The sequence below is a fragment of the Calonectris borealis genome, chromosome Z (assembly GCF_964195595.1).
Source record: "Calonectris borealis chromosome Z, bCalBor7.hap1.2, whole genome shotgun sequence".
In the NCBI taxonomy this organism is placed as follows: domain Eukaryota; kingdom Metazoa; phylum Chordata; class Aves; order Procellariiformes; family Procellariidae; genus Calonectris; species Calonectris borealis.
In genome coordinates, this window is record NC_134352.1 from 27,368,711 (window position 1) to 27,392,964 (window position 24,254).

At 36.8% G+C, this 24,254-nt stretch overlaps 1 protein-coding gene across 9 annotated transcripts in view; it reads right to left on the minus strand.

Annotated features, from left to right (window-relative positions):
- Positions 1-24,254, minus strand: part of PAM (peptidylglycine alpha-amidating monooxygenase) — a 138,753-nt gene that overhangs the window by 63,016 nt on the left and 51,483 nt on the right. For all 9 annotated transcript variants that reach the window (XM_075137172.1, XM_075137169.1, XM_075137173.1 and 6 more), the window contains exons 2-5: positions 19,611-20,126; positions 18,334-18,454; positions 9,631-9,688; positions 2,973-3,060 (exon numbers count right to left, since the gene is read on the minus strand). In XM_075137172.1, the coding sequence (XP_074993273.1) occupies positions 2,973-3,060; positions 9,631-9,688; positions 18,334-18,454; positions 19,611-19,702 (359 nt within the window). In that variant the 5' untranslated portion in view covers positions 19,703-20,126. The remainder of the gene's footprint in view (positions 1-2,972; positions 3,061-9,630; positions 9,689-18,333; positions 18,455-19,610; positions 20,127-24,254) is intronic.

Consider the following 24,254-nt stretch of genomic DNA (forward strand, 5'->3'; position numbering starts at 1 on the left):
ATGAGTCAGCAATGTGTGCTCACAGCCCAGAAGGCCAACCGTATCCTGGGCTGCATCAAAAGAAGCGTGGCCAGCAGGTCAAGGGAGGTGATTCTGCCCCTCTGCTCTGCTCTGGTGAGACCCCACCTGGAGTACTGTGTCCAGCTCTGGAGCCCTCAGCACAAGAAAGACATGGACTTGTTGGAGTGGGTCCAGAGGAGGGCCACGAAAATGATCAGGGGGGTGGAACGTCTCTCCTATGAAGAAAGGCTGAGAGAGTTGGGGTTATTCAGCCTGGAGAAGAGAAGGCTTCAGGGAGACCTTATTGCAGCCTTTCAATACTTAAAGGGGGCTTACAAGAAAGATGGCGGCAAACTTTTTAGCAGGGGACAGGACAAGGGATAATGGTTTTAAACTAAAAGACGGTAGATTCAGACTAGATATAAGGAAGAAATTTTTTTACAATGAGGGTGGTGAAACACTGGAACAGGTTGCCCAAAGAGGCAGTAGATGCCCCATCCCTGGAAACGTTCAAGGTCGGGGGGGTTGGACTAGATAACCTTTAAAGGTCCCTTCCAACCCAGCTATTCTATGATTTTATGATTCTAACTGAATAAAAACTGGATATGTAAAAATGTTGACCATGTAAATAGTAAAGGAAGGATCCTTGCTAAACAAGTCTTATAGTGATGTCCTCAAATGTCAGTTCTCAAACAACCACTCCTTCCCCTGGAAGAGCAAGTGAAGTCATCACTTACTAGCAGGTAACAAAAAAGAGCAACAAATAACAAAACAAAATAAAAAATAACAAAGACATCTCATCATTAACACACAGTCATCAGAATTACTTTAACAAAATTGGTTCTAGGGGCTGGAAGCCTCTAGTGAATTTAAATTAGTAGGAAAACATTTACTTTTAAATTATATGTACTCTCTGCAATGACTTACAAAAATGTGCAACAGTTTCTACACATCTGAACATTTAAATGAACATATTTACAACACAGACATTTATAGATATGCACATATATAGATATACACACACGTGTATGTCTATACACATACATACTATATTAATTATATACACACACAGATACACAGTGAACAGGCATTTATACAAGCTTATTTAAGTGTGTCAAACAGGCATAAATGCAGATGTCTAAAGCCTGTTTTATGTAGAACAGGTGTGAAAGTCTTTCTAGCCTTGCAGATAGCTATGGGCAGAGGAAGATGAAATGTTGCAAACCATTGTAACAATAGGGATGTGAAATGATGAGACAGTGAATGAAGAGGTTTTATTTTGAGAATGTAAAGCAAATAATACACCTCAAAGAACCAGCAAGATTTAATCAAAACCTGCGTATGAAAAATTGGAAATATCAGTTTTACGTACAACACTAATTACGTGTTTCATCATTTGACAGGTAGCTGTTAAGTACAGCAATCAAGAACAAAAGCAACATTAGCTGCCACACTGCTCAGACTGCCATGGTGAGTTTTCTGCTGGGCAATCCTTCTTCTCCGGGAAGAGAGATGATACAGCCAGGGAGCTCAAACTACCTAAAGCCTAGTCTCAAGCCTAGGATTTGAGTCTGATTCAGCTTTGAAGAATATTATGACTTTCCAGCTTTTGATCCATCTCTTCATAGCTGAAAGCTCAGGAACTAAACACTTCATGTACATCTTCAGAACATCAGCTAGATGTGACTTAGCCATTATCTTGTGACTTCATCTCAACGCAAGGACCTCATCAATCTATAACAATATCATTCTATCACGTACGGATTATTTCAAGGCTCTAATAAAACTACTTTTAGACATATGAAAACAAAACGAGCTACAAAAACAATCTACTCAGTTTGAAATAGTTTATTAAAGATGTAAACTCGTTTTAAAAGGCCACAATGGGAACAGTTTTATGTTGGTGTATTTTTCACATTAAACTATTCAAAAAGTATATTCTAACATGTAAGATACAATAAAAAGAACACAGAAAAGCTGTCTGCTGGGAAAAGAAATCAATAGAAATTCTGTGCTTTCATAGTTTTACTTTTGTCTGGACTTCTTAAGCATCTGCTTTTCTTGCAAGACAAGATTACAACATTTTCAATATTAGAACTGTTGGTTGATAGGCAGAAGGGAGATAAAACTTTTGATGAAAGTTTGTTGTACGTTCCAAATATTAATCAAATCAATTGCTCAAAACATGCAGAGATTATTCGAAATGCTAAATTCATATTTCTTGTGGAAAACATATCATACTATATTATTAGCTCTAAATTCCAGCTCTAGTTGCCTTTTTGGTAAATACTTAAAAGATAAATTGTGATTACACAACTCTATCAGAAAATCTATATTGAAATTGTTCCACATTTCAGAGTAAGTCATATAAGCTTTGCAGTGTCAGCAAAACTACCTTATCTGCTCTCTCCTGAAAACGTCGAGAAAACTCGCAAAATTACTGAACAGACTATTAATTTCTACCCACCTTCACATTTCTTCACTTTGGCTCCCCACACCTGTTTTAGTCGCATTGAGAGCTTCCCTCTGCCCTCACTGCTTAGACATTTTGAAGGGCAAGTCAACTACCAAACCACTTGACAGAGAGAATCTTCTTCAGCTTACCCTTCACTCAGTTTCCTTCTGGGCACCTCATACAATACTTCTTCATACACAGGAAAGCAGCCAGCTATAGAGGAAGCCGAGATTTCTTGGTATCCAATGGCACTCTGCCCACTACAGCTCCTGTCTCGTCCTCAGAGACAGTCAATTAGTCATGAAGAATCAGAAAACAGATTGTTTTCTCCACCTTACAGAGGAGTTAGTTAAAAAAAATAAACACTTTCAGTGTGAAAAGACTTAATGTTATACTTCTTCTTCCTTTCAAATTTTTCTACTTTTCCAAGAAATTGCAACACTGGAAAAAGTTTATGTGGAAGCAATTAACACAAGAAAAGTTAGCTACAGTAAAAAAAGCAAGTTGCAATTCTTACCAGTAATTTTCGGTAGAAGAGGGTTCATTACATCCAAAGAGCAACATGTGATGGACAGTGTCCATGCTGGCATGAGGCTTAAAGTCAACTGAAAAACAAAATGATAAAACAAATAAGCTACCCCTACTTTCACCATAAGTTACGTAAGGAAAAGCATTTTGTGCCATTTTTTCTCTGTAATACTAGAAACAAGGCAGGTATGTCCCCACTCATCTATTTACCTTCTGCATTCCACTTACAAGTTTTCCTTAAATTCCCATTCAACAGCCTGTCTCCCAAGCTAAGACACTGTACCTCACTTATTAAGAAAAAGAAGTTCCAAGTTCCCACTCAAAACTGCTGTATTTTTCCCCAAAAGTTAAATACGACACTTAGTAAACACAGCAATGTATCCCAAACCACAAAATTTTAGTGTAACCAGTCTAATTTCAATCTAGGTTCGAAATTTGCACTTAATTTAATAATTTTTAATAATTTTGTGATTTAATAATACTTTTCTACTTCTTTTGTACTTCTTCATCAAAAATACAAACAAACAGTCAGTTACAGTTAGGAGCAACTAACATCTTATGCATGAGTTGAAGTTGTATCTTCTTCCAGTATTTCACCCAGTTTACATTTTTGCTGCATCTTTCTTGGGACAACAATTCCAAGAAGCGATTATGATTTATTCTCACTAATATGTCAAACCCTTTGGAATGGAAAACAAGATTTGTTTAAAGTCAACACAATCTCATTGCCCAAGTATTTCTCATTATTAGAAACTTAGATGAAAGTGAATGTTCAGCACTTAAACGTCTGTTCTTTATCCCACGCCACAAACAAAACACTGTTTTTGTTTCTCAAATGTTCGTGATCCTGTTTAGTATAGGAAAAAGGTTACCAACCTTTAACCACTGCAGTAATATTGACCCTGAATGTACAATGATGGCATTTCTAGAAATAAAGCAAGCTACATTGTGTAACTTCCTTTGTTACTACTGAAATGATGTGTCAGATGCAGGGAATGCAATGGAATTTTTCTTCACGTAAGACAGAGGAGGACTTTGGAGGGTTTTTAACCTTATTCTACAGTAGAAATTCCAGAACCAAGTCACTCCTGCCCTTATATGTACACAGACAGTAAGGAGCCTTCAAGTAAGTGTCTTTTAGCTCTTGTAAGAGTCTTAACATGAGCAGATGGTGAAGCTGCAAACCAGTGAAACACTATTCTGCTTCTGAAGTTTGCGGATTTATCTGCACTCTGAACTCAGCGTTTTAACATGTGGCTGAGGCAGGGTTCCTGAAGTGAATGATGATGTGGATTATTGTCCCAGTTTCATGAGGGGAAAAAAATTAATCAAATAGCTTCTAACCCTACTTTTGGAGCTGAGGTCTGTTGTGAGGAAAAACAGCCAGAAGTTAAGGTATGCAAGTCAAATTCTAGCTTGAAGACATAAGGCATGCAGTCAGACTGTAAGGAGATGAGCACACCAGAGCTGAGGGCTTGGTTTGGGAAGTAAAAGATGCACCCACGTGCCCTGGGAAGGTAGTCTACGTACCACGTATGGATTCAGAAGTGCTAAACTTGCCAGCATGATTAAAGTCCAAAGAATGCATAACATCTTTTCTTCCTACAAGCAAATGCTACTCATTCCATAGCTAAAAAACTAATCTGCATTGCAGAAAGACCTTTTGTTTCGATGTTCTTATCAGTAACAATTAGTAGTGAAATTATGGTTAACTCTTGCACGTGACAGACAATGTGTCATTTTAGGTGGACTTCCAACCTTAGTTTTCGGGTGTTTCAGGTGTTTTAAGCTGCTGTTACCAATTTAAGTGCGAGATTAAATTTCTGAAGGAGTTTACAAGCAGCTCACAGATGTGAAATTTAATGAACTTTATTCCCGAACTTGATACCTGTATAAAATGTACTGTAAGTAACACCTAAAAGAACAGCCTTCAATAAAGGTAAAATTAAAAGTTAGGCCTCTTGTCTGCTAATGCCACCACCTGTCCTGCTCGTTAATACTGTCTCACTCTTTCTTTTTACTCCTCTACCGCTGTCACATCTTGCGTATTTACTCTAATGAGTGCGTCAGGAAGCCTTTTATTCCCTCTGCACATTGCCCATTACAATGACATTCTAGTGCACAGACGGGACCTTTAAGCACCATTATAAAACTTATTACAAATAGCTTACTAAATACTACTCTTATTAATAGAAAATAATGCAGCACAGTTAACAAAGCAAAATCAGATTTCTGTGTGAGCCACCTGCACACACTATTTTAGCTCACATATCTCATTATTGCTTCTGAAGGAAGAGTTGAAAAACCTCTGTCTGCCTGTGAGCTAAACAGACCTTTGCACAGTCGGTTACTCTGTTCCTGTATAGTTATTTTCTTAGCAGCACACCTAGGCTTATACCAGTCTTCCAAACAGAGGGTCAAAAAAAAGCCATTTAAAAAATCCTATGTTGTAAAAGCCCTACAAATCAGCATGAGATTCAAGCCAAATGCAGTACCTGCCACTACCAAAGGCTTAAGAAATACCAAACAAAAGCCTTATATTCCTAGTTGACAGCCTCCACATTTTACAATAATGAAGAGATGATTACTCAATAGTTAAATATTTTTTATGCATGGAGAAGTGGTACAAAATGATTACTAAAATAACAGCAACAGTTTTGGTATATATACTAAATCTGAATAAAGTCTGACTTACTTTCCTGACCAAGTATACTTTGAATTACGAATTCCAGGAGAAACAGGAATGAAAGGAACATGACATCAATTTAATCTTAACAGTGTCTAGTAACAGTGTATTTAAAAAATTCATTTCTAAGAAGTTAATCTTTACAAATAACAATTCAATGGTATAAAGTTGATATCCTTTTTTTAAAAGAAAATTGCTGTCTTCTCTATAATGGAACTAATTTTAAAGAAATCTATCAACATATCAGTGTCCACAGTTTGGCAGATTAGGGAGACATTAGAGGCCTTCAATACAGTGAAGTCATCATTACTTGGCATTAGGGAAGATTATATACGCCATACTAGAGTAACAAACCCACATCTGATTATTTCAATTTATGTTGCTGAATGTAACAGGCTCCATCTCATTTCTACAGCACAGTCTGACAGATAGGGACTTACCATGAGTCAGTAAGAAAAAGACACATTTATTTACTGGTCACCCATGAATGTAAGGAGGTGAAGATGACAGTCAAATTTCTTGGCTGAGTGGCTTGCTGTCAGACAGCTCACTAGTCAAAACCTGATTTTATCAACGCCTGCACTATTAAAGACTCGATCTAGTTTCTGGTTTGTCTGCTTATTCATAAACTTTAATCAAACATGAGGTGAAAGAGGAAAACCACAATATGTTTTTAAAATGTAACTGGAATGATACTTTCTTCAAAAATTACATATTAATCTCAGTGATTAACATCTTTTACATATTAATCTTACAGCCATTTCATTTCACAGGAGCAAAAAGTATGTTCCTAACATTAACCTAAATGTAAACCAACCAACTCCACAAACAAACAAACATTCCCCGTACTCCAGTTTGTCAGCATTTACAGCCCTTTGGGACAGAAAAACAACTGGTTCAAACTGAAATCTCAGCCTTGACAGTCTGACCCTTCACAAAAGAATATCACACAGGATACTAAAGCATCTGCAAAAATACACAGATGCATTCCTGAAAAAGACCTCTAGGGCAAAACTTGCTCTATTCCTTCTTTTAGCTGGTAACATTTCATAAGTAAGTTTAAACAGCTCCTTCTTTTGATAATGCCTGAGAACTGACTCTGAGCAAACTGGTAAATCCTGGTACAGTATCCTTCCAGCTTTGCAGGACGAAGTTACACCCTTTGTCCCTGTGCAAGCATGATTGTCTACTGGTTTTAAATCTTTAGGGGAATAGCAAAGCTGAAGTCTGAATTCAAAGTGCTCAATACAAATTTAATACAAGATATTGAAAAAAGTTACAGAAAATATTTTCTACTTAGCAACAAAAGTAGTACTGCCTGCATACAATGCTAAAGAAGAAGTTCTCTCTTCCAAGGCCCTTATATATCACCAATATGCAACAAAACTATCCTACTGCAGATTCTATAAACAGAAACTCCTCTTCCACACTGTCTTGGAGGAGGGAGGAAAAGGGGGTAAAAATAGGAAAACAAAGTAACAAACAAGTGATTCTTGGTCAAACTGTAAGGACACTTGGTCATAAAAGTGTCCTTCTAAAGTGCAAAAGGGAAAAAAAATCACAGAATAAATTCAACTGGAGGCAGAACATGTAGGTTCTGGCCTCAGCTTTACCACTGCACTGTCTCAGAAACCCAGATTATTGTTTTAATTCTGTGTATTAACACCTCCTCATGTTGAAGCTCTTCAGAACACACATTGTCTTCTCAATACATCACTGAAGGGCAACCCAGAGTGACAGTTCATATGTTAGTTTTTAGATGCTTCTATCACAAAGTAAAATAGTAATTAATGAAAGTTAATTACGCCATTTATTGGCAATGCGATCAAGGCAGATTCTGCTTAAACCACAAAAATGTAGACACTATCCTTTCAAAAAGAAGTATTTCATTCTCTGTGTGTCAATCTTCTATACTTATTTAAGCAACACAAAATACATGCATACAAGTAAGTTAATAATTAGCTTCACAACATTTAATGGTATTAAGAAATATTTAAGGAAAAACTCCACAAAGCATCTAATTTCTTAGATGATGATACCTATTGTAAAAATCTCTTTCCTAAGAAGAAGATTTAATTTGCTATTCAGGTATTTTGTAAGACAGTTTGCATTCTTTCTATTCTCTACAGCTGGATATGTTTGAGTCTAGTCTTTCCAATGATTAGGTAACTTCTGTTGTGAAGACTCCAATCTGATTTCCACTCATTTCCACTGAAAACACTTTCCAGTGACTTTACTGAAGTGAGATGGAACTGATCACATGCTTAAGATTGTCCACATGCCTATCCATTTTGGTGGAAGGGACCAAAGAGAAAAAAAAGGCAAGCAATTTTGTTTTATTTTCAAGACATCCAAATATAGAGGTTGTAAGCAATGCTATCTCGGGAAAACTTTATGTTCACACAACAAGTTTTTAAATTTGCTCATCAAGTTCCTCTTGCTCTTCAAAGCTCCACCTGACAACTAGAATGGTTTCTTTGCCCAGGCCTTATACTGTTTTGTAATGACATGTACTCAAGCACAGTGATCATTGGAAAGGTGACCAAATCCCATAAAGATCTGGCGAAGAACATGTAAACACCTAAAAGCTAAAAGTTTCTCAGTCTTCATAGAAAAAAATGGATTGCCTCACATGATACACATTGAGACTTTGCATAAATACCACTTTTAAGCAAATTCTTTTCGTAGTCCTTATAAACATATACACCACTGAAAGAAGTTTATGTGGCTTTAGCACATGTAAACACCAAATGACAGAATTAAAAGTGCAGCAATCTAATAAAGAACTGAACTATGCAATTTTGCAATTTAATGAAGCACTAAATAAAAATTGCTTAAGCAGCAGGTTAGTAGTATGCCTTTCTATGAATCACTTGAAAGCAGAAGGGCCTATTGCACACACTGCACAGCAAGTATAGTTTATTAGAGAATGAACACTCACTCCCTTCTATGGTCATTTTTCTTTCTGGGGTCAAATTCACAGCCAAAATGTGAGGTGAGGTTCTGACTTCTTTACAAAACAAATATACAGAGAAAGCACTGAAGAAAATTTACTCAATTTTTTTAGTTACTATAATACAACATGAAAATCTAAACACAATATTCTATTTCTGCAGGATTTCCACAAGGAAATCCACATGGAACAATAGTCTCATAATACACTACAATAAAAACTACATGGGATTCCCACCATATTTATTGTAAGTGCAGATATCCTAAAATGCAAGAAAAGAGAAAAGGAAGAAAAATGTAGACATTTTAAGTTGTCATTGTCTTCTTTTATTTCAGTTTATAGCATGTTTTGATAGTGAAACTATCTTCAGCCAAACCAACAAGCCTTCTCTCTACCTGAACACAGGTTCACAAGCAAGGCAAAATGAAATTAGAAGTACCTCAAAGACCTTCCACACAGATGGTGTTTTGCTGATCTATATGACCTCAGCATTTGTACACTATCACAGTATTCCTGCTATTTGTCTGCCATCTTATTCATGTCACAATGTTTAAAAGGGGGGGTGGGAAGGGGGAGAGGGTTTGGTCAGTTTTGTTTTTTTTCCCCCAGGTAAGTAACATCTTACTGCAGCCAAGACTGACTGTAAGTGCAAAGGATTTACAGCCTGTACCAGCAGGTAAATAAACAGCCTGCTCAGTGGAGCAGAATTAAGTATCCGGCCAGAGACAGAAAGCCAATACTTTACAAATGGGGCTGTTTGGTACTGACTGCTAGAGGCATCTGCATGCAGCTCCTTAACTACTATTACTCGTGAATCTCTCCAGATACAGTTTGTTATCTTGACTCTAAGTAGCTCTCTCTAGTTTGTTTCTGCATTAGCCATGATGAATGCATTTTGGAAACTCTGACAGCCAAAGATTATGTCAATGTAAGTCAAAGAAAAAAAAAGAAAATGCTGAAGGTCTTCAAAATGGTTTGCTTAGATTCTTCCAGTCAACCAATACTCACCTACATAGGCTTCATCATCCACCGGCAGGGGTACTGACATGCAGAGGTAGGTATCAGACTATCAAAAGACAAAAGAACAGAAATTACCTTTAAATTGGGAATATTTAGAATGAAAAGAATAGAAACAAAGCATCAAAATTCTCTATACTTTCTGAAGATGAATGTGGGAATACTGAACAAACTAATACATAAAAATTATATACTTATAATTATTTGCAGTGGTTAACAAACACCGCCCTCTCCCTGCCCGCTAAAAATTTGAAGGGGTAACAGTACCCTCTCGATGTCCAAATAAACAGCATGAATCAATGAGTGTGCTACGCGAAGTGAAAGGAATTATTGAGCTTCTGACTCATCGTGTTCTTGTTACGCACTACTTTCTCAGTATTTATAAACTTACTATCATCTGAGAATCAACGCACTTAAGTGGAGGGGGAGGTGCTGATCTCTTCCCTCTGGTGACCAGCGACAGGACACGAGGAAATGGAACGAAGCTGCGTCAGGGGAAGTTTAAATTGGACGTTAGGAAAAGGTTCTTCACTGAGAAGGTGGTCACTCCCTGGAACAGGCTCCCCAGGGAAGCGGTCACAGCATCAAGCCTGTCACAGTTCAAGGAGCGTCTGGATGATGCTCTTGGTCATACGGTTTAGTTTTAGGTAGTCCTGCGAGGAGCAGGGAGTTGGACTCAATGATCCTTATGGGTCCCTTCCAACTTGAGATATTCTATGATTCTATGACTTCATAGCTAAATAGATTTCTGCCCATAGCAGTATTTCACCCTATTCCAAGATTTATATAACTGGACCACAAAGTGTAAAAATGCTGTGTCATTGTAGCAGCAATCGTAGAAATACATTTATTTTTGATTCATGCACCTAGTTCTATTGTGATCACTGAAAATACTCTTCCCTGGGCATTCTAACAATCATCACATGTCCTTTAAAACAAAGAAAAAGAACAGAATCAATTAAAAAAGAAACAATTTGATACATGATTTTCTTGCTTAAGCATTGTGAAGAACGTTTTCCTGGAGCAATTAGACGAACAATCTGCCCAAGATACAATGGGCAGAAAACTTATCAAGAATGCCCTCTTCAGGATGCTACGGTTGCCTTTGCTGCCTAAAAGATTTTTGGTTTCAGTTTAAAACGCTGAGCACGTAAGCCTTGGAAGTATTCCTGGATTAAAATATGAACCAATTAAAATGCAAACACCGTCAACTCAGAGCAATGGCCACAAACAAAATCCAAGTTTTCCATCCACAAGCACCTTGGATAACTATGATAGAACTTGCAATATAAAACAAAGTCCTTGAGAACAGTAAAACCTAAATACGGCAATCCTATTGAAAGGAAGGCTCTTACTTTGAACATCAAAAAAACAGTCAGTCGAACAGCATTAGAACAGCACAAAATTACATTTTTTAAATGTATGTGAACTACACAAACAAAAAATGAAGTCAGTCTCATCTTTGTCAGCTAGATGAAGGGCAGGTCCTACAAAAGCACCATCTAGAAAAAGCATCACCTGCGTCACTGAGATATTTGGCCAAAGATGATGTAGGATATCCAGACTGCTATTGTAAGAAACAAATTCATTGCCATGGTTTATTTACATGCAACAGACATTAGGCTATAAAGTCAGCAATGTGGCTACTGGGTTGATAGCTACACTATTAACTATGTTAGAACTTTTTTTCTAACTTTTAAGGTTGTTTAAGAAAGGACAGATGTCAGCTGCTGGAATTTTACTACACCCATGAACAGGACTTTCACTTTCATAAGGCCTGCACTAAACAGATGAAGATAAAATTCCTACTATGAAAACCTTCAAACCTAATTTAAAAGAAGATACTGCAAATAGGTGTAAACAATTAAATGCAACTGAGAAGGAAGGACAGGTACAATGATGATAACAATATGTGATCACACAAAGCAGTAATGTGCACAGATAAGAAACTGGTTTTGGAGGTTTTGCTAGAAGATGGAAGGATGAACAAAGGTCAGCTGATACAACTGATGTGAATGCCTTTGTGTACTTTAGTTCTAAAGCCTTCTAGAAACTGAAAAGAAAATATTCTACCTTTTATATTTAATCTGGTTCAGAAGTAGATTTAAAAAAAAAACACACTTCGTTTAGAACCTTGTATGCAAACTTTGAAAATCAATGGCAGACATTGTAGTAGAAATAAACAGTAGATTCTATGTCTTTAAACACAAATTGAATTTAGAAACAGCGTGGACTAAAAATGACGAAACTTATTTTTTGAAAGTATCGTTTACCCAACTAAGAATTAAATTAGTTAAGAAAAGAGTATTAGGACTTAGCACAGATGCAATGGCTGAGATTTTACACCTTGTATCATAACATCTACAAAGATTACTAGAAGTCTTGATGTACTAATTCTTTTTTTAATCAAAGACTGTTAACTGGAAACTATAGATGTATTAAAATGGTATTGTGCTACTTATTTATCTGAGCTATTGCAGTTGTGCCTCTCTGACTCAGTGTTATAATACATCTACAAATAGCAACTGTCCCAGTTAAACATCTTTCCTCTTTGTCATCTGTCTTCAATACCGATGCACTCTACATTGCATAGTTTAGAGAAATCCTCATAGGTAATCTGATGTGCCTTTAGGATTTTAATCCTAAAATACAGCTAAGTATTTTTAAGGAAAAAAAAAAAAAATGAGACCCACTGCTTTGGAGAAGAAATGGGGGAGGGAGGGAGAAGAAAGGAAATATTCAAAGTTTTTTACTTACCATCTGTTTGTTATTGTTTGTATTGCCTTACATTACTCATCTTCAGATTGTCCTCCAAAGTAATCTGAAGCGACTCCATTTCATTACTGAAAGATGCTGGCCAGCAGCTACTTTAGCATGACAAGCCTATAGATGATCAATATAGGCAAAGCACTGAATTGTTAAAATTCCATACTACTTATGGTGTAGTTTCATATCCCTTACCCCTTCTTACTGTTCCATGCTACTATCCCACATTGTTTTCAAAAATTTTATCTTCTCTTCTTCCCTATCAAAATGTATTTTTCAAAAGCAGAGAAACCAGAAAACAAACCCACAAAACTACCCTAAATACAACCCTTTTCAAAATGCTTCCAATAACTTCTTAAAAGGAAAGAAGCATATTTGGAAAAAAAAAAATCCATTATTATCTAGGGGTTAAAATTAATTTGACAAATTCATGACACAAAGACCTATCATTATCTATTAAATATGATAAACTGAACTAAAACTCCAAGCCAGCAACCTCTCATTATTACTGTAAACAGGGAGGGCATATTCTAGTTTTTGCATTACTACTCTCCTATCCCACTTCCTATGGTCTTTCCATAAATAACTCCTATTAGGGATAGTCAGAGAAAAGATCTCTTGGCCAAATGGATAATGCAGTCAATCAACGTGGTCATTTTGAAGTCTTTACCATTACGGGCATAAAAACTCGACCTGGCATAGTCACAAGGGTTTTCCATTTTGTTTCTGACATACAAACCAGGTCGTATTTAGCTAATAAGATAAAATGAGCAAATGAAAGAACAGCTATTGGATTCAACAGAACAGATTCTGGTTGCTTATCTCCAACGGTCAATGTTCCAACCTTCAAATACAAGAAGAGCAGGAACATCCTGACACTAAAGCATTACAAAAGGCACATTGCAGAATCCACAATAATTCTGCCCAGTTTTCTCTACCTCATCATAAGTAGGTCTGTGAGCATTTGAGCTATCTTCAGAAGAAAATTTTTATGTAGAATTCAACTTGCGTAAGAAACAAGCAAGAAGAAAAAAAAGTGGGATTGCTCCACTATGCATAACCCCATCAATTCACATGTTTCCAAAAAGCGTGAAAAGACGAGACGAACAGAGCTTTCAAAGTGCAACAGGCTGTCTTCTGAAACCAGACTGGGGAGGGGGAGAAGAGGAAAGCCCCACACTTTTCCCTCCCATCTCCTGCCCCTCCCCCACCTTTTCTTTAAAGGAAGAATCTTTGTTATTAATAAGGGCCATTACTGACTAATAATTGCATCACTTCTCATAAATCTCTGGTATTGATACTCACTGTGCCAGGGTCCAGATTCATGTAAGTAACTAAATTCCACTTTTTACAGAATTTCACCCTAAGTAATAACCAAGTCATTCGCACAACCTTCTCCAGAGTCAGAGCAAGTCTTGGGGGATCTTAGGTCAACTTGGTTGTCGTAGCAAATAAAGAAAGAGGTGCCAGTAATTTATGGGTATCCGAATGACCAGATTTCCTTCTTGGTTTATGTATTTTTATCTGGTATGTATACACAAGCAAATTGGAGATGAGAAGAAAAATTTTCATCAACGACTTCAAACTGAGAAACTAAAGTTACGAAATTGAATATGCAGGTATTACGAGTCAGTGCTGACGTACTCGTAGAAGCTCAAGATAAGCAGTTTCAAAAAAAAAAAAGACGACTTGCAAAATCCATTAGACAAGAACCCTTCCACACTAACAATATCCCACCAAATAACACCTTTTGCCACTTTTTTGTGCCTTCAGCAATTTATAAAGTTTCAAGTGTGTATTTAAGAATTCAGCCAATGCTGTATCAAAATTAATTTACCAATGAAAAGTTTGTTCAGCCTCAAGCATAGCAGTAATTAATTAAAAACCCCCCCAAAATTTTATGAACAAAATTACTTGAGATACAGTTTTAATTGCACTATAACTTTTAACCATTATTTCTTATTGACTTGTAGCAAGCACAGCTATTCACAGCAGCAAAACCATGTTACCAGCAGAGTAAACATGTTTGCCCTGCATTCTTAATAATGCTTTCACAAAATAGCCTTCAATCTGTTTAACATTATTGGGTTTTGTATCTGAAATTTAGAGTTTTCAAAATGAGCTGATCCCATCGCTTCTTGGAAGAGAAATCATACTGCTTCCCGTTTAAATAGTAAGTCCTAACATACTATTAATTTATTGTGCGGAGGGATAATTTTCTTATAATTATCTTAAGTATGAAGAATGATTATAGAATTTTTCCCTCAGAACTGAAAAAGCCCTTCAGTCTTCCTCTCCACAGCGCTTAGATGTCCTCCACCCTTCAGCAGCACACCAGAATTGCTCTTCACATGACATATTAGTCGTATTTTTCCCTACTGTGCAACTGGAATAATTATTAAGAAAAAACAGATTATTTAAGTACCGCAGATATTTTTTCCCCCACTTATGAGAGGTGGTACTGTTCAAAAGAACCAATGAATATAAACCACATTTATTAACCAAACTGGAAAACCATTCTACCTCACTGATTTCCAGATTTGTATTGCTTGAATATATACTTCAGTGCCCCTGTTCGTAAGGAGCGCTCCGAACAGTTTCACACGAATGTTCGTGTTTGGCACTTGTGCTGAAAGAAGGCACAACTCGGGGGCAGATCTGCACAGCTAGCGCACTCCTAAGCCACATACGGGGTCGGTTCTCATTGATTCACTCACGGGGTAGCTGCAGCTACAGAATGTAAGGCAACCCACGCCCCCAACCCTCCAAAGTCACTACGAGGCTAGTAACTCATTGGAAGAAAATGAGGTACATATGAGCCTTGAGGTACATATGAATTGAATTTTATGCAACTAACCTACCAATACAAGGACAGATGTTAAACTTGGCTCCAGCCATTTGCAAATGATTCCACCAAGAATTATATCACCTTCACCATCATAAGGTGCTACCTATGCAGATGATACAAAATCATCTGGGGTTTCTTTTCCTGCCCCCTCCTGTTTGGAAATGCATACATATTTCCTCTATGAACCAGGTACATAATTCACAGAGTTTAAGCTGTATGTTAGCTGTATGCCCCTACATTAAGAGAATTCAATGATTCCTACAGTAATCATTCAAATGATTCCTACAGTAATCATTCCAAAACAACAATGTGAATGCTCATAACCTAGGTACAACCTTACTGGTAGTACCAAAAATTCATGTCAGTTTCAGGGAATACATGCAGATGGTTAGACTTCTTGGAATCCAAACAGATTAACTTTCAGTATCTGTTTTCAACAAGAATTATCTGGGAAGCTGCAGCATCAAGGACTTCGGAAAATAAAATTAAATACAATTGCCTCCAGTGATGCTATGGAACAACTCAACTCAGCAGCAGTACTATTTCAGAAGTTCCCTCTCTTTTTTGAGCTTGGAGATATTTTTGACTAACCAACCAATGACTCCAGCCCTTCCAGAACAACTCCTACGTTACATGAACCTTCTGATTGTACGCCTACCGCAGGACACGCTGGTCATAAATGCTAAACAAAGAGCTGGTTAGTTCCATTAGACATCTTTCTGTTAGCTAGCTGTGACTCTAGATAAGAAATATGACTGTCATGCATGCATACCACCAAAAAAGAAAGCGGCCAGAAGAATTCAGTTTGTGAAGTCTCCTGAAAGTGGCCAAACAGTGAATTCAGAATTCGTAACAATCCAGTTGAAACAAGTTTTCTTGTCACAAAAAATGCATGACAAAGAAGAGAGTGCATAGGACATACTGGGTGTTGCTCTAAAGATACTCTTCTGTTCTCTAGAATTTAACTCATTCAGATCTTCTCCACTAACTTCTGTAATCCTACTCCTTTTTTTTTCCTTTTTTTTCTTTTCCTGCCTTTCCCACATAAATTGTTATGCTTGAGAACTCAGGAATTGCAATTAGTCATAACCAAAATAGTGATACACCTCCAGAAAGCCCTTAATAAATCATTTTAGAAATCGCACTTGTCGTTTTGCTCTTTGGTTTATTTTGGGATCTTTCATGAATAGAGGTAAACTTGCAGATAGACCCTGGGAAAAAACCTTTATATCATAGAATCGTAGAATATCTTGAGTTGAAAGGGTCCCAAAAGGATCATTGAGTCCAACTCCCAACTTAGCTCTTATATAAACATCACTATGGACAACTTGAACTCACAGCAGATCCATGGTCACTAATTAGGGCCCCCCCCCAATTAGGGCAAAGAGGTGCATGAAGAAGCTAGCAAGATAGTAAGAAGTCACTACAGAAGAATTTCCTCTCTAAAGAGGATTCTTCCCTTCCACGTTCTTTCTGCCACAAAAATGAACTGACGTCACTAGAACTATGAAGCTGCTGGTTATCTGCTTCTGTGAACTGCAAGAAAATGAAGATTGTCTTTTCTGCCATTGCTTCTTGCCAAGTATGTTGGTGTTTAACTTGTGTAAATGGAAACCAAGCTTCCTGTATAGTTAGTGTGGGACACTGTGGAAGGTGGAAGGGAAATGAGGAGAAGGGCAGGTGAGATGGAGAGAGGAAAATAAAAGCTAGACTTAAAAGTATATAAGGCTAGTTATTGATTATTTTCACTTACCTTTTTAGGAATTAACTTGGCAAGTTGCTTTCTGTTGCTGTCTCCCCTCGTCCCTCCCCCAAATCTACACTAGATCGTAGTATTTCAGATTATTGTGCGCATAAAGGCTGTTGGCTATAGGTACACATGAATGTGAAAGTATTATGTCCTCTATTAACTAGCACAGCCTTTTCTTGTTGGTGTTGGGTTTTGGTTTTCCATTTTTTAATGGGAATCTGAAGTGACTGACCCCTTCTTATGTGTTTCCTAGCTCTTCAACTAATGGCTCCTCAGATAAAATCAATAAAACGTAATTACAAACATGCACCTGGATAAACTGAGTACTTTTCACTCTTTCTGAAAGAGAAGTTTAATATTTTGCTGCAGAAAAATAAGATCTAGTAGAAACTATATTTCTGTTTCGCACTCGCTGGAATGACACCACTTGCTCTAAATTACATGTTCCAGAGGGGTGTTCCCCAATAACTGAAAACCTCATTTTTCCTTCAGTATTTTTTGAAAGTACTATCTGCAACAATGAGTCATCATCTACTGCAGCACAACATCCTGCTCCTTCCAAGCATCTGCAGTCCTCTAAAAGAGACGTAGGATCTTTTAATGACACATATAATTCCCTGCATGTATTGCCTCGTTGCAAAAAAACCCCATTAATCATTGTTTATCTTGCTTAATGAAACCACACGTGAAAATGAAAGTAGAATCTCAAACTTTCATGTGTATCTTAAAAATGTTAATGCTAATGTTAAAAATCTTAATTATTGTCTTCATTTTCACTCACTTGGCTCAGTAAAAGATAAGCAACTTCAAACTTGAAAGAGTATACCATTATAACTTGTTTATAGTAGCTTTCCTGGAGTATTTTAAGGGTTTAAAATACTGGGTAAAAAGTATTACCCTTATAAAACACCTTTTGGTTGTCTTCTCTCAGCTTGCTGAAGTTGCAGCAATGTTCAATTTAATGTAACTAAAGTCACTAAGGCATCATCTAAGATTTTGTGTAAACTGCAACTCTAAATAAATATATGTCTTATTAGCACAGCTGGAAATATTTCACTTCAATAAAACTCATATTCCTTGTTTTAATAAACTTCAGCAATTCAGGTTATGAAACCAACGTTTTACAAATAAAATTAATCAAATGAAAAGATTTTTCCCTCATTTGAGATTACTTTTCTGTTTCCTACTTTTCTCTGGACATACATACATCTATAAAAGTTATCCTGTTTTTTTTGTTCATTTTATATGAGTGATATTGTAGGCAAGGCTTTATTTTCCTAGCTTATAAAAAAAGAGCAAGTGGCAAAAAGAAAAACTGCATTTGTCTCACCTGCTTAGGTGTCACCCCAGGCATGCGAACATCCAACGCAAAATCTGACAGACCAAGTGAAATCACCGGCCGGTCGCTTCCAAGGCATTCACTGGAAAGAGATCTGGCAGTACCTTTATACCTTAAAGAGAAGGAGGAGAGATTTTTAAAAATATTGATTTTTGTTATGTCTTTCTAAAAAGAAGGGTTTTCAGAACTAGCAAAGAAGTTTGACAATGCTGAGTAGCTCCAAGAGTGATCTGGAAATTTCACTCCTTCGTGAGCTGAGGAAAACATCTTAGTTATCAAGCACTTACTGAAGTACTTCCCCTGAGCATTCAGACAGACTAGTTTGGAAAATATTAGCTGAAAACGTAACCTGTCATCTCATCTAAATAATTGTCTGAGGTACATGGATGTACAGATAGAGAATTAATTCACTAGAAAATGTCATGTACTGTTAATCATTCATGACAGTTTTGTTTTTTTTTTTAAGACAATGTACCTGATGTATAATTCAATACAGATTAAACTTAAAGGGGGAAGTTTAAATGGGAAATTTTTAATTCCAACACCACGACATTTATAGCAACTCCTATTACAAGTAGCGAAATAAAACAGTAAGTTTTACAACTTCACATGAATATCAAGGTCTGTATTGAATGCAATGTATAAAGAAATTGTAAAAAAATGTAGATCGCTGTAAGGAACTAAATGGGAAGATATCTGAAACATCATGCAACATTGATATAAATTTGGAATATGTATATTCATGTATAAATATAAAAGTGCCATGGTAACTACAGTGCCCAATATACCTCACAAACAGTAAAACACTTTTTTGGAGAGCTAAGAGGCTACTCCTCTTGTCCACACTACCTTAAAGTTTACCTATGCAATTTTGCAACCCCCCAAATTTCCCAGAATTGCCCAGTTTTAAGCTAGTTGATGCTTTCTCATTAAAAAATCATTTTATACTGCAAGCTAACTCAAGCAGCTGAAATATATTTACTCCCTGTGTAATACACCTGTGGCGTTATCTAGAAAGTTAATTGTTGTTTAATTAATTGTTGTTTTGTCATCCTAAACTCATATTTTATAGAGCAACCTATGGATAAAACAAGAGTTTCAATATGACAAGAGTGGCATTTCAAAATTGCAGAAAGAAAATTCAGAGCAAGTGAGCAAAACCGAACAAATACCATACACATTTTTATCTAGGACATGCTTTTCATACTTTCATAATATCATAAGTGACAGCATGCATTCAACACACAAGGTCTTCCTGCATAACCCACCTCTTGAAGACAGACAGTGGGCTTCTGAAACCCAAACAGATGTTTTGAAAAACAAGAAACAGTATTAGCAGGCTGTTAACGAGGCCAGCCATGTTCACCCTGCTGTTCCTGGCCTGATTAAGTGAGCAGAAAAAGGGCAGTGCAGTTCTATCAGCTGTGATCCTGACAATTAGGCAGCAGCAGCAGCAGTATCAATTCACTATTTCATTATTATGTGCTCTGCGGGCATCCTCTAGCTTCTGATAAACCATCTGTCTTGGAAGGTGATGCGTTGTAAATCAGGAAGGTAGATGATGCTATGTTGTCTTTATTATTAGCTGTAAAAATCTGTTGAAGAATCTTCCCTTGCAGATAGATGACACCGAACTTCTGTTCACTTAAGGAGCTGAAAAGAAGTAGCACTCCTGATGCTTCCTCCCCAGGTTGTGCAGTTAAATCTGCATGTTACTTATCAATCCACAGTGCTGGAGACTCCAAGTAGCATCGCAGAAACCAGCGTCAGTCATCCTTTAGAACCTGTAAAAATAGAAGCAGATAAAGGATGACTAACACATTACAACATTAGTTCTCAGCAAATCCCTGTTGAGACATTTTAATACATTAGTAAGTTCTTTCACAAGCTTTAGCCCAACCCAGTGAAGATTGCACCAAGTCTGTTGATTCCTCCTTTTCCTCTCCTCCCATCCATACGGGGTCAGAAACTGACACGTTTCATATTGATATGCAAAACGCCCTCTCGAACACATTTTACATGATAGGAAGAAATATAAAAAAACCCTCAGTGTGCAAAAGACAAAGCATGGAGTCTTTCACACATATAAACACTAGTATAATGTGTTCTACAAGCAGCGTAAAAAAAAAAAAAGCCACACACCGACACAGCAAGAATCAAGGTTTGTAAATTATCAAGTATCACTAAATGTTTCTGCATATGTTGCAGGGCTGGGATAATATTTTACTTTTAACACAATCTGTAATACATCATTATGTCATTAACGTATCTGTTTCTTATGTACTTTAGTTACTTTTCATATCCATTTCAGAAAATCAATACTTACAAATTATTTTCACAAATACTGCAACAAGAACTATTGAGATTAGAGTGCTTTATATTAGTTGAATACTTTTCTATCCTTCCATATATTGAGGTTTTATCAGCATAAACAGTTAATCTCCTCATTGCTTTAACATTAACTGTTCTTACTTCCCCATTTTAGTTGATGTGACATTTTAATTTCAAAATTTTAAATTTTTTTATAAGTATGCTAGAAAATCACATTGTGTGTTACTGAAGACATACACTACTACTTTTATTGAGCATTCCAATTCTGCCAGAAGAAAAATTCCAAGTCATAAATAAAATAAAAATCTTTAAAATGTATTATGTAGTAATTCTTTTAAGATAAATATTAATAGGAAAAAACCACCCAAAACCAGCTATCTCCCAGCCCCTGGGAGACATAGTCAAAATACTGCTATAAGGATGAAATAGAAAAGAAGTATTCTTAAATGAAACACAATTAAAATTCATGTGTTTTATGAAAAATCACTTCCCTCTCAGGGTACATGTACCGAAAAGACTCTTTATGAAACAAAAGTGTTTATGCATAGACTAAGAAGCCATGCCAGCCACTTACCTGTTGTTTAGCAGCTACACTAGATTTGCATTGAACTATTTGTAAGATTTAAAAACCTGATTACATTAATCATCATTAAACTTGCATATTTTATTCATTGAAGGATGACACAAAAGATTCAGTCACAAACAACTAAAAATAGACTTCATTTTAGTTTTCAGCTTGCCAAAAACATGCCAAAGCTGTCCAAAATCATTCATGCAAGCAATGATACAAGCCTAATTCTTTTTTTTATGTAAATGTTCATGTCTTCATTGCTGTGATCTAAATCATCTTCATGAGTGAACTGCAAAATATATAAAGGCTGTACTATGACAAAAAACAGTCATTAAAAAAAAAGACAAGTGTGATATGCTTCACAAAAAGTTAAGACAACTATAAAAACAGAGGGCTTCATTACTTTCACTCTTTAAGGTATAATTATGCACCAGTAACTGTCCAGTATCTTTGCAAGCCACCTGGCTGGAAGTTCTAGTACCTTTTTTATTTGTATTACCCAAGAGATTATGCCTTTATTTTCAGACCATACTGTAAATATACAAGAAAGCAAAAGCTCTGAAGAACAGAGGCAGGAGGAATACACTATGTATTTTAACATAGACAGAATTAAAATGTTCTGACTTAATTTTTTGGAATCTGAAAAGTTATTTTCCAGTGACTAGAAATAAAAACAAATGCTTAGTTTTTGCCAGCTTCAAGAAGTCTGAGATTGGTTACACCAAGGCTGTTAAAAACATCTACCTGGTATACAAATTAATAAAGGAAAGCTACTGAGAAATCTGATCATTAATAGTCCCTCTTCATCTGAAATATTTCTTTACAGCAGCTTTCAATTCTCATTGCATAGTTAAGCATGGTAATAGCGAAAATTACCAGAACACACCTTAATGTTACAGAGGAATATCTGACGATTCATGGCTTTTAGAATGCTGACCACAAGAGAGGAAAAAAAAAAAAAAATCCGGAATTATCTAAAACAGCATAGAAATTAAATCTGTAGTGAGATCAATACACGTATGCCTAACATCTGTACATTCTACTTAAAAAATGGGCCAGTTTCATCTACAAGCTTTGTTTTTAACTACACTTGCATCAGCTGGATGGATATGAAATGGATAAAAGTTTAATGCACCTGGTACTTTAATATTAGACCCCTGCACAACCAAATTTTACATTTGGGAGAAAAGAAAAAAAAAAAGGGAGCACCGTTCTGAAAATATTTCAATGTCATTTTAGATACGATGCAATACACAAGAATACCAGACAACACGGGAAAAAAGTGAGGATGAGAGACTTAACCACAAGATTACACAGTTACTTAGATTCATTATGTAGACATCTTGATACCACTGTTTTGCTTTCAATTTGGGGTAACAGATCCCAAGGGAACAGAAGCAGTGAAGTAAAAAAGACGTAATTAATGACAAAGACTAGAGTGAAAGGAGAGAAAGGGAGATGAAAATTAGATTAGGCAATGTAAGCATGTTATTTTATCCTGCATGACCCACCCAGACACAGCAGAAAACAATGATGTAGAACAAGAGAGTGAAAAAAACAAAACAGTCAATAGCAACTAGCACGAAGACATCTTACTGAATAAGCTGAGGGAGAAAAAAAAGTGGCCAAGAAGCTGGAATTCAAAATACAATTCAAAATAGCACCCAAAATAAAATAACAATATTTCAGTGTGATGTTATACAAATTATACAGTGAGTCTTTTAAAAGAATAGCAATTAAATGATCAATTTCCAAAAATGAACTACAGAAAAAGAAAGCTCTGCATTAACCACAAGTTCATAAAGCACATTATAATAATTCCTTGTTCTCAATTTAGTCACTAGAACATTTCATATACCGTACCGAGTAAACAAGCCACAAGCAGAAACCTCACTTTCAACCACCACTACCTTCAAAGAAAAAAAAAAAAAAAAGAGAACATGGTCAAAGCTTATGGGGATTGATATGAAATTCTATCACAAGTGGTAATTTCTCGTAGTTGAATCTCTTTCTTGTTTCTTACGCATTGAAACCATGGAACTGAGCAAGGACTACTTGAGTTTTGTCTTCAGCTAGAGCAGAGAGTCCACACTTTGTCTTAGACAAAACTTTAAGCTTACGCAACAATTGGGTACATAAACAATAGCCAGTTCAACAAATGAACTGCAGCTAGGCCTCGAGGTTGAAGCACTTCGCTTCTAATAACACAGGAAAATCAATATGTTGTGGAATCAGCTAAGGGACTCATTAAAGCACTAAATCCAGCCACTTATGACACTTTGGTCAAAGATGCACGCAAAAAGCGTTTGGCCAGAAGCTGTCAACCTCTTGAGCCTCAACATCAATAAAAACATCTCACAAAACAGTTAGATATCTAGGGGTTGAGAGAGCAATTATCAGAAACACAGATCTATAAAGCTGATGACACCAAACTGGGAGGAGTGGCCAATATGGCAGAGGGTCGTGCTGCCGTCCAGCGGGACCTCAACAGGCTGGAGAAATGGTTTGACAGGAACCTCATGCAGTTCAAAAAGGGGAAGGAAGTGCAAAGTCCTGCACCTGGGCAGGAACAACCCCAGCCACCAGTATATGCTGGGGGCCACCCAGCTGGAAAGCAGCTTGGCAGAAAATACCTTGGGGTTCTCATGAACACCAGGCTGAACATGAGCCAGCATTGTGCCCTTGCTGCAGAGGCAGCTAATGGTATCCTTGGCTGCATTAGCCAAAGTATTGTCAGCAGGTCAAGGGAGGTGATTCTTCCCCTCTACCCAGCACTGGTGAGGCCACATCTGGAGCACTGTGTCCAGTTCTGGGCTTCCCAGTACAAGAGAGACATGGACGTACTGGAGAGAGTCCAAGGAAGGGCCACGAAGACGATGAAGGGACTGGAGCATCTCTCCTCTGAGCAAAAGCTGAGAGAGCCGAGTTCAGCCTCGGGAAGGATCAGGGAGATCTCATCAATGTATACAAATACCTGAAAGGAGGGTGCAAAGAGGTTGAAGCCAGGTCA